Raw genomic sequence first — 15,950 nt, 5'->3', positions numbered from 1 at the left:
TTTGCCTCATGCAGCGCGACGCATCTCCTTCACATAGAGTTGATCAGGCTGTTTATTGTAGCCTTTGGAATGTTGTCCCACTGCTCTTCAATGTCTGTGAGAAGTCACTGGATCACGCTGTCGTATGCGTCCATCTGTGGCATTGTGTTGTGTGACAAAACTGCACATTTTAGGGCGGCCCTTTATTGTCCCCAGCACAAGGTGCACCTGTGTAATGATCATGCTATTTAATCAGCTTGCTGATATGCCACACCTGTCAGCTGGATGGATTATCTTGGAAAAGGAGAAGTAAACAAATGTGTACAAAACATTTGAGAGAAGTTTTTGTTTTATGGAACATTTCTGGGATACATTTTTTTGTATGGGGGGGTGTAGCAACTCAATATCAGGAAGGTGTCGATGTTTTGTGCACTCAGTATGTATGTATTGATTTAAGACTTCTACCCAGACGACCTGTTTTCCTTTCTGCTCAAACAAGGGCATTCAGTTTCTGGGAAAATATACAAAAAGGACCTCATTAATAACGGACTAACTTTTTAATTGTGACATTTTAGCAGCTGTGCCCATATTGCAGGTGGGGAATAAGTCCCTTGGTGTTTTTGAGCCTGTTGAGGGTTGAAGACTACTGATCTCTCTTTAATCGAAACCTGATGTCGCTCTAAGTTTTGCCCCATGAAAGGCAGGGTGTATATGTATGGCTGATCATTGACATTTGGGTGCGCTAAGAAACATGAAGTAACTTGGAACATTAGGCTTTCTTCCTGTCGATCCGTTAAACAGGAAGTTCATTTTATAAATTAACATTTTCGATTCAAATGGCATGTTTTTAGAAATAATGTGAATGTAATACAATTTCATGTGTACAACATTTTTAAAGAGCTGCATCACGACTGAGAGCATTGCTTTGTGGGTGTTTTTGAAGCCTTGGTTCATGTTTTGCTGTGCCTCTACAACTGCTGAAAGAGGAAGTGTATCGATGATGGGATACGTTTCTCCAAAACAAGAGAGATCGCAAAAATTATGGCTTGGTAGTTCGATGACATGTCATTTACATCTCAAATAGAGATTTGACACTTTTGTTTTTGTTGTCTGGATGTAACTGGACGTAAGGGCTTTAAATGGGCTCACGCAGCATCTCTGAAGATACCATGCAGAGGTCAACGCATACAATGTATACTTATCCTTGGGACGTACCTACAGTGAACCTAATCTTAACTCTTACCCTAACCTTACCTACCCTTAATCTTAACCCTTACCCTAACCTTACCTACCCCTAATCTTAACCCTTACCTACCCCTAATCTTAGCCCTTATCCTAACCTTCTGCATCTCAGTTCTTGAGGCGTCACTACAGACACCCTGGTTTGAATCCAGGCTGTATCACAACTGGCTGTGATTGGGAGTCCCATTGTGCAGCGCACAATTGGCCCAGCATCATCCTGGTTTGGCTGGTGTATGCCGAAATTTGTTCTTAACTGACTTGTCTAGTTTAAATATATATATATTTTTCCATTAACCCTTAACCATTTTAAATGTCAACTTCAGTGGGGGGTAGGGACGTACCAAGGATTCTGGATAGGATGGACCATTTGAATGAACCAAGCAAGGCACAGGTGATGGTGATGACAGTACATATTTAAATTGGTTAAGACGCTACTGTCAATGTATTACATTTTCTGGCTTTACGTGACGTTGCCTGCTTTGTGAATCCCGGCAGGTAGCCTAGTGGTTAGAGCATTGGGCCAGTAACGAAAGGTTACTGGAACTAATCCCTGAGCTGACAAGGTAAAAATCTGTTGTTCTGCCTCTGAAAAAGGCAGTTAACCCACTGCTCCCCGGTATGCCGTCATTGTGAATAAGAATTTGTTCTTAAAGGACTTGCCTAGTTAATTAAAACATTTTTTTTTTAATTCTTGTTTGTGCAAAAGACGGTCCTCTCCTCCGTGACGTGGAAACTGATAAGTGGTTGAAGAGTTTGTCATCCTCCCCTCCTCAATATCCTTCTTTTGGTAAGGAAACAAGTGTATCCTACCACAGAAGAGTTTTGACATCTGCCACACCCCCTGTGAATCAGCTTTTGTTTTGTCAGGAGAAAAACCAGCACATGTTTTCTAAACAATATGCTACTTATTTTTGTATCTATGAAATGTCTTGCAAAAATAACTTAATTTGTTTTGTGCCCTTTACACTGATTTTGGGATCCACCCGTGTAAACACCATTTGCCTAATCTAATGACACGCTAGTGGAGGAGGGCCGTCACGTTTCAAGCAAACGCGTTTCCGTCCACGGTCACTCTCCTCTCTCTATTCTCCTCTATGAACTTTGACCTTTTGAAAAAATTATATATGGAAGAGAGGTGAGAATGGATTTTTAAAAAGCCCAAGTGTTTGACACAGGGGAGTTGACCCAATAACTTTATGAACAGTACCTGAGCCTCTTCTGTCATCTCTAGACACAGTATGCAGTACTTGCTGTAATTCTTCCCGATAGATGAAACCATAAATCAGGGGCTGCATTATTGGAATCCAAACAGCCAGCCAGCTAGCTTGCCAATTCTGCAACTCGGAGTCAAGACCACGAGATGTAACTGATTATTCCCCAGAGCAGTCCAACCACTTTTATATTTAAATGCAACAAAAAAAAGACACAAAAGAATAACAAAATGTTGTACAATATTTACAGAGCTCTCTGCCTATTCAACCTTCGTGGGAAAATAAGTAGGGTCTTACAATCCCTTTCTATACCAACCTGTCCAACCAGTATACTGAGAACCATAATAACTAGTTCCTTTCTGTACCAACCTGTCCAACCAGTATACTGAGAACCATAATAACTAGTTCCTTTCTGTACCAACCTGTCCAACCAGTATACTGAGAACAATAATAACTAGTTCCTTTCTGTACCAACCTGTCCAACCAGTATACTGAGAACCATAATAACTAGTTCCTTTCTGTACCAACCTGTCCAACCAGTATACTGAGAACCATAATAACTAGTTCCTTTCTGTACCAACCTGTCCAACCAGTATACTGAGAACCATAATAACTAGTTCCTTTCTGTACCAACCTGTCCAACCAGTATACTGAGAACCATAATAACTAGTTCATTTCTGTACCAACCTGTCCAACCAGTATACTGAGAACCATAATAACTAGTTCCTTTCTGTACCAACCTGTCCAACCAGTATACTGAGAACCATAATAACTAGTTCCTTTCTGTACCAACCTGTCCAACCAGTATACTGAGAACCATAATATCTAGTTCATTTCTGTACCAACCTGTCCAACCAGTATACTGAGAACCATAATAACTAGTTCATTTCTGTACCAACCTGTCCAACCAATATACTGAGAACCATAATAACTAGTTCCTTTCTGTACCAACCTGTCCAACCAGTATACTGAGAACCATAATAACTAGTTCCTTTCTGTACCAACCTGTCCAACCAGTATACTGAGAACCATAAGAACTAGTTCCTTTCTATACCAACCTGTCCAACCAGTATACTGAGAACCATAATATCTAGTTCATTTCTGTACCAACCTGTCCAACCAGTATACTGAGAACCATAATAACTAGTTCATTTCTGTACCAACCTGTCCAACCAATATACTGAGAACCATAATAACTAGTTCCTTTCTGTACCAACCTGTCCAACCAGTATACTGAGAACCATAATAACTAGTTCCTTTCTGTACCAACCTGTCCAACCAGTATACTGAGAACCATAATATCTAGTTCATTTCTGTACCAACCTGTCCAACCAGTATACTGAGAACCATAATAACTAGTTCCTTTCCTGTAATTCTTTCTTAAAATATTTTTATAGAAAATGTAAATATGTAATACAAAACAAATAGTTGCAGTAGATTATATACACACTGATTTCAGTAAACATCGTAACATTATTTAACATGTCAGGTAATGATCACAATAACTAACATTATTACCATTTGTGGTACTTAGCAGGTCTGTACCAAAGGTCAGGATCATACAGCATGGTACTGAACATATTGTTGGATAGATGGAATATTTAGAGGCAGCAACATGGCGTCCAGCTCTGAAGAAAGGTGCCCAGAGATTGAAGGTGGAAGTTAGAGGTCAGAGGTGACTGGAGGGTGGGCGGGGTCAGAAACCGTACACCTTCTGTGAGGCGGAGTTGAGGAAGACGACAGAGGTGTTCTGCCAGTCGTCACCTGGGGGGTCCTGGGGAGGGGTTCAGTCAGTCAACTCACAGGTGTTTAAAACAAGGGGACCAAGGGTGTATTCATTATGGAAACTGTTTACTGTTTAAGAAACAAACGGAAGCAAACAAAGAGGGACCTTGTACAATAGAAACTCATTTGCATTTTCTGTTTGGAGTAAATGGTTTATGTTGCAAAACGTTTCGCAACAGACTAAACATTTTGCAACAGAATTGGTGCAATGAATACACCCCTTGTGTGTTGGATCAGCTGACAGTTGTAGTGGACTTACACTGAGTCTGGATCAGCTGATAGTTGTAGTGGACTTACACTGAGTCTGGATCAGCTGATAGTTGTAGTGGACTTACACTGAGTCTGGATCAGCTGATAGTTGTAGTGGACTTACACTGAGTCTGGATCAGCTGATAGTTGTCGTGGACTTACACTGAGTCTGGATCAGCTGATAGTTGTAGTGGACTTACACTGAGTCTGGATCAGCTGATAGTTGTAGTGGACTTACACTGAGTCTGGATCAGCTGATAGTTGTAGTGGACTTACACTGAGTCTGGATCAGCTGATAGTTGTAGTGGACTTACACTGAGTCTGGATCAGCTGATAGTTGTAGTGGACTTACACTGAGTCTGGATCAGCTGATAGTTGTAGTGGACTTACACTGAGTCTGGATCAGCTGATAGTTGTCGTGGACTTACACTGAGTCTGGCTTCCAGCTCTGCCTGTCTTGTCCTGTGGGTTTTGTCTGGAAAGATATGGTGAGGTTTAACTTAGGAGCAATATAATATGCTCATTCCAGTGTATACCAGCAAACAGCGTCATTGTAACTTGTAACAGGACACCATGAACTAGTTATGAATAAGGCCTGCATTTTGTTCACTAGAAACCTCCAATGTGATATCCATGTCATGCCTGTGTGTTTATAAACCTACTATACCCAGGAGAGGACTCACTGTATTGGTCCAGTATCTTCCATGGCAGCAGCACCAGAACCATTAAGATGAACAAAATTCCACACACCATCAGAGGAAACTCCCATAGTGGCCTGCAACACACACACACACACACACACAGGGCTACCTATAGCTGTGGTAACTTCTACCCATGGTTCCCTATCCCTCCCTGGTCTGCAGTGTTACCTGTGGTGGTCTGCTCCTTTAGCTATGTGTCTGGGAAGAGGAGACACAGACGGAGACACAGGAACAGACTGAGGGCTTTCTTCTGGTGGGGATGTAACTGTAGGAGCAGGCGCTGCGGGACAAACACACACACACACACACACACACACACACACACACACACACACACACACACACACACACACACACACACACACACACACACACACACACACACACACACACACACACACACACACACACACACACACACAACAGGTTTCTTAATCCTGTTTGTTCTAACTCCTGATTCAACCAATCATATCTAATCATATACCTGTTGTGGATGGAGGAGTAACCAGGATGTAGACAGCCACCTGTTGCTGTCCTGCAGCACACCAGTACCAGCCTGCACACACATGATAATATTAATAACCAGTACCAGCCTGCACACACATGATAATATTAATAACCAGTACCAGCCTGCAGATACATTAGAATATTAATAACCAGTACCAGCCTGCAGATACATTAGAATATTAATAACCAGTACCAGCCTGCAGATACATTAGAATATTACCATGGTAATAATAACCAGTACCAGCCTGCAGATACATTAGAATATTACCATGGTAATAATAACTATTACCAGCCTGCAGATACATTAGAATATCACCATGGTAATAATAACCATTACCAGCCTGCAGATACATTAGAATATCACCATGGTAATAATAACCATTACCAGCCTGCAGATACATTAGAATATCACCATGGTAATAATAACCATTACCAGCCTGCAGATACATTAGAATATCACCATGGTAATAATAACCAGTACCAGCCTGCAGATACATTAGAATATTACCATGGTAACAATAACCAGTACCAACCTGCAGATACATTAGAATATTACCATGGTAATAATAACCAGTACCAGCCTGCAGATACATTAGAATATTACCATGGTAATAATAACCAGTACCAGCCTTCAGATACATTAGAATATTACCATGGTAATAATAACCGGTACCAACCTGCAGATACATTAGAATATTACCATGGTAATAATAACCAGTACCAGCCTGCACACACATGAGAATATTAATAACCAGTACCAGCCTGCACACACATGAGAATATTAATAACCAGTACCAGCCTGCAGATACATTAGAATATTACCATGGTAATAATAACCGGTACCAGCCTGCAGATACATTAGAATATTACCATGGTAATAATAACCGGTACCAGCCTGCAGATACATTAGAATATTACCATGGCAAAAATAACCATTACCTGCCTGCAGATACATTAGAATATCACCATGGTATCCTCTGTAAGAGTAATTCCGGCGCCGACAGAGATGGCCGCCTCGCTTCGCGTTCCTAGGAAACTATGCAGTTTTTTGTTTTTTTACGTGTTATTTCTTACACTAGTACCCCAGGTCATCTTAGGTTTCATTACATACAGCCGAGAAGAACTACTGAATATAAGATCAGCGTCAACTCACCATCAGTACGACCAAGAATATGTTTTTCGCGATGCGGATCCTGTGTTCTGCCTTACAACCAGTGTAACGGAGTGGATTACATGCAGCGACCCAAAAAAACTACTCAGAAAAAGAGGGAAACGAAGCGGTCTTCTGGTCAGACTCCGGAGACGGGCACACCGTGCACCACTCCCTAGCATTCTTCTCGCCAATGTCCAGTCTCTTGACAACAAGGTTGATGAAATCCGAGCAAGGGTAGCATTCCAGAGGGACATCAGAGACTGCAACGTTCTTTGCTTCACGGAAACATGGCTAACTGGAGAGACGCTATCCGAAGCGGTGCAGCCAGCGGGTTTCTCCACGCATCGCGCCGACAGAAACGAACATCTTTCTGGTAAGAAGAGGGGCGGGGGCGTATGCCTTATGACTAACGAGACATGGTGTGATGACAGAAACATACAGGAACTCAAATCCTTCTGTTCACCTGATTTAGAATTCCTCACAATCAAATGTAGACCGCATTATCTACCAAGAGAATTCTCTTCGATTATAATCACAGCTGTATATATCCCCCCCCAAGCAGACACATCGATGGCTCTGAACGAACTTTATTTAACTCTCTGCAAACTGGAAACGATTTATCCGGAGGCTGCATTCATTGTAGCTGGGGATTTTAACAAGGCTAATCTGAAAACAAGACTCCCTAAATTTTATCAGCATATCGATTGCGCAACCAGGGGTGGAAAGACCCTGGATCATTGTTACTCTAACTTCCGCGACGCATATAAGGCCCTGCCCCGCCCCTCTTTCGGAAAAGCTGACCACGACTCCATTTTGTTGATCCCTGCCTACAGACAGAAACTAAAACAAGAGGCTCCCACGCTGAGGTCTGTCCAACGCTGGTCCGACCAAGCTGACTCCACACTCCAAGACTGCTTCCATCACGTGGACTGGGAGATGTTTCGTATTGCGTCAGACAACAATATTGACGAATACGCTGATTCGGTGTGCGAGTTCATTAGAACGTGCGTTGAAGATGTCGTTCCCATAGCAACGATTAAAACATTCCCTAACCAGAAACCTTGGATTGATGGCAGCATTCGTGTGAAACTGAAGGCACGAACCACTGCTTTTAATCAGGGCAAGGTGTCTGGTAACATGACTGAATACAAACAGTGCAGCTATTCCCTCCGCAAGGCTATCAAACAAGCTAAGCGCCAGTACAGAGACAAAGTAGAATCTCAATTCAACGGCTCAGACACAAGAGGCATGTGGCAGGGTCTACAGTCAATCATGGACTACAGGAAGAAACCCAGCCCAGTCACGGACCAGGATGTCTTGCTCCCAGGCAGACTAAATAACTTTTTGCCCGCTTTGAGGACAATACAGTGCCACTGACACGGCCTGCAACGAAAACATGCGGTCTCTCCTTCACTGCAGCCGAAGTGAGTAAGACATTTAAACGTGTTAACCCTCGCAAGGCTGCAGGCCCAGACGGCATCCCCAGCCGCGCCCTCAGAGCATGCGCAGACCAGCTGGCCGGTGTGTTTACGGACATATTCAATCAATCCCTATACCAGTCTGCTGTTCCCACATGCTTCAAGAGGGCCACCATTGTTCCTGTTCCCAAGAAAGCTAAGGTAACTGAGCTAAACGACTACCGCCCCGTAGCACTCACATCCGTCATCATGAAGTGCTTTGAGAGACTAGTCAAGGACCATATCACCTCCACCCTACCTGACACCCTAGACCCACTCCAATTTGCTTACCGCCCAAATAGGTCCACAGACGATGCAATCTCAACCACACTGCACACTGCCCTAACCCATCTGGACAAGAGGAATACCTATGTGAGAATGCTGTTCATCGACTACAGCTCGGCATTCAACACCATAGTACCCTCCAAGCTCGTCATCAAGCTCGAGACCCTGGGTCTCGACCCCGCCCTGTGCAACTGGGTACTGGACTTCCTGATGGGCCGCCCCCAGGTGGTGAGGGTAGGCAACAACATCTCCTCCCCGCTGATCCTCAACACTGGGGCCCCACAAGGGTGCGTTCTGAGCCCTCTCCTGTACTCCCTGTTCACCCACGACTGCGTGGCCATGCACGCCTCCAACTCAATCATCAAGTTTGCGGACGACACAACAGTGGTAGGCTTGATTACCAACAACGACGAGACGGCCTACAGGGAGGAGGTGAGGGCCCTCGGAGTGTGGTGTCAGGAAAATAACCTCACACTCAACGTCAACAAAACTAAGGAGATGATTGTGGACTTCAGGAAACAGCAGAGGGAACACCCCCCATCCACATCGATGGAACAGTAGTGGAGAGGGTAGCAAGTTTTAAGTTCCTCGGCATACACATCACAGACAAACTGAATTGGTCCACTCACACAGACAGCATCGTGAGGAAGGCGCAGCAGCGCCTCTTCAACCTCAGGAGGCTGAAGAAATTCAGCTTGTCACCAAAAGCACTCACAAACTTCTACAGATGCATAATCGAGAGCATCCTGGCGGGCTGTATCACCGCCTGGTATGGCAACTGCACCGCCCTCAACCGTAAGGCTCTCCAGAGGGTAGTGAGGTCTGCACAACGCATCACCGGGGCAAACTACCTGCCCTCCAGGACACCTACACCACCCGATGCTACAGGAAGGCCATAAACATCATCAAGGACATCAACCACCCGAGCCACTGCCTGTTCACCCCGCTGTCATCCAGAAGGCGAGGTCAGTACAGGTGCATCAAAGCTGGGACCGAGAGACTGAAAAACAGCTTCTATCTCAAGGCCATCAGACTGTTAAACAGCCACCACTAACATTGAGTGGCTACTGCCAACACACTGTCAATGACACTGACTCTACTCCAGCCACTTTAATAATGGGAATTGATGGGAAATGATGTAAATATATCACTAGCCACTTTAAACAATGCTACCTTATATAATGTTACTTACCCTACATTATTCATCTCATATGCATACGTAGATACTGTACTCTATATCATCGACTGCATCCTTATGTAATACATGTATCACTAGCCACTTTAACTATGCCACTTGGTTTACATACTCATCTCATATGTATATACTGTACTCGATATCATCTACTGTATCTTGCCTATGCTGCTCTGTACCATCACTCATTCATATATCCTTATGTACATATTCTTTATCCCCTTACACTGTGTATAAGACAGTAGTTTTTTGGGGAATTGTTAGTTAGATTACTTGTTCGTTATTACTGCATGGTCGGAACTAGAAGCACAAGCATTTCGCTACACTCGCATTAACATCTGCTAACCATGTGTATGTGACAAATAAAATTTGATTTGATTTGATTTGATTTGATGGTAACAATAACCATTACCAGCCTGCAGATACATTAGAATATTACCATGGTAATAATAACCATTACCAGCCTGCAGATACATTAGAATATCACCATGGTAACAATAACCATTACCAGCCTGCAGATACATTAGAATATTACCATGGTAACAATCACCATTACCAGCCTGCAGATACATTAGAATATTACCATGGTAATAATAACCACCACCATTACCAGCAGATACATTAGAATATTACCATGGTAATAATAACCATTACCAGCCTACAGATACATTAGAATATCACCATGGTAACAATAACCATTACCAGCCTGCAGATACATTAGAATATCACCATGGTAACAATAACCATTACCAGCCTGCAGATACATTAGAATATTACCATGGTAACAATAACCATTAACAGCCTGCAGATACATTAGCATATTACCATGGTAATAATAACCACCACCATTACCAGCCTGCAGATACATTAGAATATCACCATGGTAATAGCCACCACCATTACCAGCCTGCAGATACATTAGAATATTACCATGGTAACAATCACCATTACCAGCCTGCAGATACATTACAATATCACCATGGTAACAATAACCATTACCAGCCTGCAGATACATTAGCATATTACCATGGTAATAATAACCACCACCATTACCAGCCTGCAGATACATTAGAATATCACCATGGTAATAGCCACCACCATTACCAGCCTGCAGATACAGTTTAATATATAGATAATTGTCTTCATCATCAAAATCCACATAACTGCACCATATATTATTTATTATGAGTTATATTCTCCAGACCTGTATCTCTCCGGGCCAGTCCCTTCAGGGTGACAGTGAAAGCCTTGGTCAGGTCATCTCTGATCTCTACTGCCTGGTCTTCATACCGCCCTTCACCATCTGTCACCAGACAGGAGCTCCAGTCACCACTACGACACCAGCGCTTCTCATGCTGCCTGACAACACACACACACACACAAGTCACTATGACACCAGCAGTTCTCACTCTGCCTGACAACACACATACAGACAGACAGACACAGACCCACAATCCTACTGGTAACTGCACCAAAATCCCAGGCCTACTGTAGATGTACTCTCTCTGCCACAAGGCACATTGGGAGCAGGAGTTCTAATTCTAGGGTATTCTATATACTGTATATCTACTGCTGTACATATCATTCTTAGTATATCTACTGCTGTACATATCATTCCTAGTATATCTACTGCTGTTCATATCATTCTTAGTATATCTACTGCTGTACATATCATTCTTAGTATATCTACTGCTGTACATATCATTCTTAGTATATCTACTGCTGTTCATATCATTCTTAGTATATCTACTGCTGTACATATCATTCTTAGTATATCACTTCTGTTGTACATATCATTCTTAGTATATCTACTGCTGTTCATATCATTCTTAGTATATCTACTGCTGTTCATATCATTCTTAGTATATCTACTGCTGTTCATATCATTCTTAGTATATCTACTGCTGTACATATCATTCTTAGTATATCTACTGCTGTTCATATCATTCTTAGTATATCTACTGCTGTACATATCATTCTTAGTATATCACTTCTGTTGTACATATCATTCTTAGTATATCTACTGCTGTTCATATCATTCTTAGTATATCTACTGCTGTTCATATCATTCTTAGTATATCTACTGCTGTTCATATCATTCTTAGTATATCTACTGCTGTACATATCATTCTTAGTATATCTTGTGTAAATTCCTCTGCATCTTGATTACTGTTACAGTGCTATTTGGGTTAATTGGATTGTTTTGACATTTCAGGATTTAAATGCTTCACTGTATTATTTGTGTACTTGTTTTACTTTTTACGGCGTTGTTAGAAGCTAGTAACATAAACGTTTCACTGCCCCCGCTACAACATCTGCTAAACTGTGTGCACAATGAATTAACTTAGATTTGATTTGGTTATGTACTCTATAGAGCAGAACTCTCCAACCTTGTTCCTGGAGAGCTACCCTCCTGTAGGTTTTCACTCCAACCTGTTCCTGGAGAGCTACCTTCCTGTCCGTTTTCACTCCAATCCTGTTCCTGGAGAGCTACCCTCCTGTAGGTTTTCACTCCAACCTTGTTCCTGGAGAGCTACCCTCCTGTAGGTTTTCACTCCAACCTTGTTCCTGGAGAGCTACCATCCTGTCCGTTTTCACTCCACCTCCAGTTGTAACTAACCTGATTCAGCTTATAAATATTTGAATCAAGTGCGTTAGATGAGGGTTGGAGTGAAACCTACAGGACAGTAGCTCTCCAGGGACAGCAGTTCTCCAGCCCTGCTACAGAGGTGATGTCAAGTCGTACCTGTATCCCTGGCTGTAGAGACACTGGACAGTGACGCTGGTCCCTTCCTCTCCACTCACCATGCTGTCCACCACAGACATACCTGTACAGCACCACCAGAACAACACTCTATGATTAACATGTAGTTTAGCCATACCAACTAACTACCACAGCATACTATAACAACCACCAGACCAGCACACCACTCCAATGCTTCAGATACCCGAGGAGGAGCAAACGAGTGCACACATTATGTGAATGGCTACATTCCAATTCTCTACCCTTCTGACGAAGTGTGCATTCGTTCACTCCCCCTCGTATATTTATAAGGAATGGTGTAGTGTGATGGTGGAATATGGTGGACACTCCCTCCAGCCGTGCCAGCACCAATCTAATGCTTTTAAATGCATAAAGGGGGAGTGAATAAGATCAGAACACAGCCAATCAGAATACAGCCAATCAGAACACAGCCAATGAGTGCACACTTCAGGGAGAAAGGGGGACTTGTGTCCTCTCACCTTGGATAACATTGATGTGAAGGGAGGCTGTGACATCAGCACTCCAGACTCCTCCCACCTCCACACCACACCAGTACCATCCAGAGTCCTCCTTCTGCAGCTCTGTCATTGTTACTGTGAACACCTTGGTATAAAATATAAGACATTATCATCATCATCATGCTCACTGTGACAACATAAAAAATACACATCTATTAACCCTTTTATTATACTGCTGACTGGAGAATTCCAGTGTCAACATATAACATCATACTGACCAGTCAATTTTACTAAACATCGTACTGACCAGCCAATTCTACTAAACATCATACTGACCAGCTAATTCTACTAAATATCGTACTGACCAGCCAATTCTACGAAACATCGTACTGACAAGCCAATTCTACTAAATGTACAATAACGTATCTATCCTAATAGATATTAATAATAGAGACTATCTGATCCTCCCACCTGCTGTACCGGGTCATCAAACATGGCCACCTTGTCTTCTCCCGCTGCAGCTGGTCCCCGTGGGGCATCGCTGCGAACCAGACTGGTACAGAGGTCCTTTACACTGCCATGGCACCAGTACTTCACATAACTGGCGTATTGCGGCCCATAATGGCATGGGATCATCACCGATCGACCTTCCAGAACCCTTAGATCACCCACGGTGGTCACCCTACAGAGAGAGCCTACAGGCAGGAAGAGAAGTTCATTAACCCCTGACCCCTAACCCCTCTACAACTGCCAGGTCACCCTACATAAAAACACTACAGGCAGGGAGCAGAGAAGTCATTAACCCTGACATTAAGCCCTAACACATGTCTGTCAATGTGTATGTTATTAAAAGTCATGTTTCCTCTCTGGTACTGTTGATATTTAACCAGCAGCCCTAAACTGTTCTATCTATAAAAAAGCAGGATACAGAATGTGACCCTGAATAGCACGCCTTCATAAGACACTTCGGGTTTCGTTTTTCTTGAAAATAGTTACTGTCACTTTCACATCCCTCAGTCCCCCCTCTCTCCTTCTCCTTCTCCTCTTCCTATTCCCTTTTCTCCTCCTCCCTACTCCCTCTTCTGAGAGCGTGAAAAGAGGGTCAAATGCGTGTCTCATGGTCAATGAGTGAGATTTGGCAGCTCTGCTCTTTTCCCCCTCCCCACTTTCCTCCACCCTTATCCCCTCTCCCTCTGCCTTCTCTCTTCTCCTTCCTCTTCTCCTGCCCCTTCTCACTCTCCCTCCCCCTCTGCCTTCTCTCTTCTCCTGCCCCTTCTCACTCTCCCTCCCCCTCTGCCTTCTCTCTTCTCCTGCCCCTTCTCACTCTCCCTCCCCCTTGCCTGAGACCTGAATATTCCGTTAGTTCCCTGAGATTATTTCCTAGAGTTTAGCTCTGCGGTCTAACACAGTCTTGCGGTGTGCAGACGAGCCAGGTTCAAACCCAGAAGGACACGCTTGCTTGAGGGCGTAATACAGACTTAGGACGGAGACAGGAGAATGTTGCTTTCTACTTCCACTGGCTGTCAGAGAATGCCATGAATTTGGACACTTGTGCCAGTGAAATGTTTGAAAGCTGGAAAAAAAAAAATATATATATATATATATATTGTGCAAGAAAACACAGAAAATCTAAACAATATGGCTTCCCTTCAGCACTTTACTGATCATAACATCAAAATGCTCTAACAATGTGTTTTTATACAAGTAGAAATGAAATAATGGTTTTTGGATGGCTAGCTACCCTTTACGTCACTATATACTATATACATTATATCCTGAGGAGCAAATGTGTCTTTTACAGAGTTTAAAAAGTTAGAGCATGTTTCCCCAAGGCCAGATTAAGCCTTCTCCGGGACTCCATAACACTGTCATTAGAGATTCTCCATCTGGAATGTTGTTAATCCAGGAGGAGGTGGGGCACGAGTTAATCTGAGTCTCAGGAGAAACCAGACCCGAGTTCAGTTCTTACCTGGCAGACGAGAGAGGAGGAGGAAGGCGAAGAAGAGTAGAGGAGTCATCATCATGTTCCAGACTGTGACTATGTGAGTCTATGGCGCTGTGACAAGTGGTTCATCAACAAAACCCGTTTCCTAAAACAACCCGTTCCCTAGCTTTCCCTTCCTGCTGGTCACATGACCTACAGATGTTACAGATGTTTTGTTTAACCGTTTCAGTTCTCTGTTGTTTTAGTTCCTATCACCAATGATGATTACTAATAAGCTATTTTATGTAGTGTTTCTTTATCATAACATGAAAAATGTTGTTTTTTCTTTTTTGTTTTGCAACATGAAGCCCAAAATTGTACAATTGTATAATTTAATCTCTTGTTGAAGTCTCATACTTGGCATTTAAAATGCATCAAACGTTTTTTTTTTGAATGCGTGGTTTTGCTGCACATAAAGAATTGGTGTGTGTTAGAGTTGTAGTGAGGCTCTATATGTCAACCCTGTTTTTACATGTCTGTCTGTCTGTCTGTCTGTCTGTCTGTCTGTCTGTCTGTCTGTCTGTCTGTCTGTCTGTCTGTCTGTCTGTCTGTCCCACAGCTGCCCAGCTCACACCTACAGTGTCATTGCGCAAAACTGTACGCATTATCATCTGGATATATGTGCAAATAAAGTTCACATTCTCCTTCTGCTACCATTTCTGTCAAACCGTCTACACATACAGTTTGATCACATACATTCGATAAATCCAACGTACTGTATGAACCACACAGAACACACTGCAACTGCCTCTGCAACGGAGATGGTCCCTCTTATCAATAACCTCTCAAGATATTTTAATTAAATTATGTAGCCTACTAACTTTGATTAAAAACAACGTTATTATGAGAAGGAAATAACTTGTTAAACGCTCTTTATTTCCCGTAATGTAACCTGATGGGCCTTACCGTCTGTGATGTATAATGTAACCTGATGGGCCTTACCGTCCGTGATGTATAATGTAACCTGATGGGCCTTACCGTCC

At 42.9% G+C, this 15,950-nt stretch overlaps 1 protein-coding gene across 9 annotated transcripts; it reads right to left on the bottom strand.

The window, feature by feature from the left end:
- Nucleotides 1–2,602: 2,602 nt before the first annotated feature.
- On the bottom strand, nt 2,603–15,108 carry LOC112227187 (CMRF35-like molecule 5). Of its 9 annotated transcripts, none has more exons than XR_006080247.1 (11): nt 14,953–15,108; nt 13,455–13,678; nt 13,005–13,128; nt 12,508–12,589; nt 10,966–11,120; nt 5,652–5,723; nt 5,336–5,447; nt 5,150–5,241; nt 4,853–4,941; nt 4,591–4,814; nt 2,603–4,206 (listed from the first exon to the last, which is right to left on the bottom strand). XR_006080247.1 is itself a non-coding variant. In XM_042308277.1 (10 exons), exons 1-10 carry the CDS (start codon nt 15,005–15,007, stop codon nt 4,095–4,097), a joined length of 1,113 nt encoding a protein of 370 aa, XP_042164211.1. In that variant the 5' UTR covers nt 15,008–15,108; the 3' UTR covers nt 2,603–4,094. The 9 variants fall into 9 exon arrangements, 4 of the variants coding, with proteins under 4 accessions (XP_042164211.1, XP_024247822.2, XP_042164213.1 ...); XR_006080245.1 differs by lacking the exon at nt 4,591–4,814 and having other exon boundaries at nt 2,603–2,748; nt 2,802–4,206; nt 4,857–4,941; XR_006080246.1 differs by having other exon boundaries at nt 4,591–4,941.
- Between the last annotated feature and the right edge of the window lie 842 nt (nt 15,109–15,950).

This window comes from Oncorhynchus tshawytscha, linkage group LG28, assembly GCF_018296145.1.
Source record: "Oncorhynchus tshawytscha isolate Ot180627B linkage group LG28, Otsh_v2.0, whole genome shotgun sequence".
Lineage (NCBI taxonomy): Eukaryota > Metazoa > Chordata > Actinopteri > Salmoniformes > Salmonidae > Oncorhynchus > Oncorhynchus tshawytscha.
The sequence above is the reverse complement of the archived record's forward strand: the minus strand, read 5'-3'. Positions and strand labels throughout refer to the sequence as shown.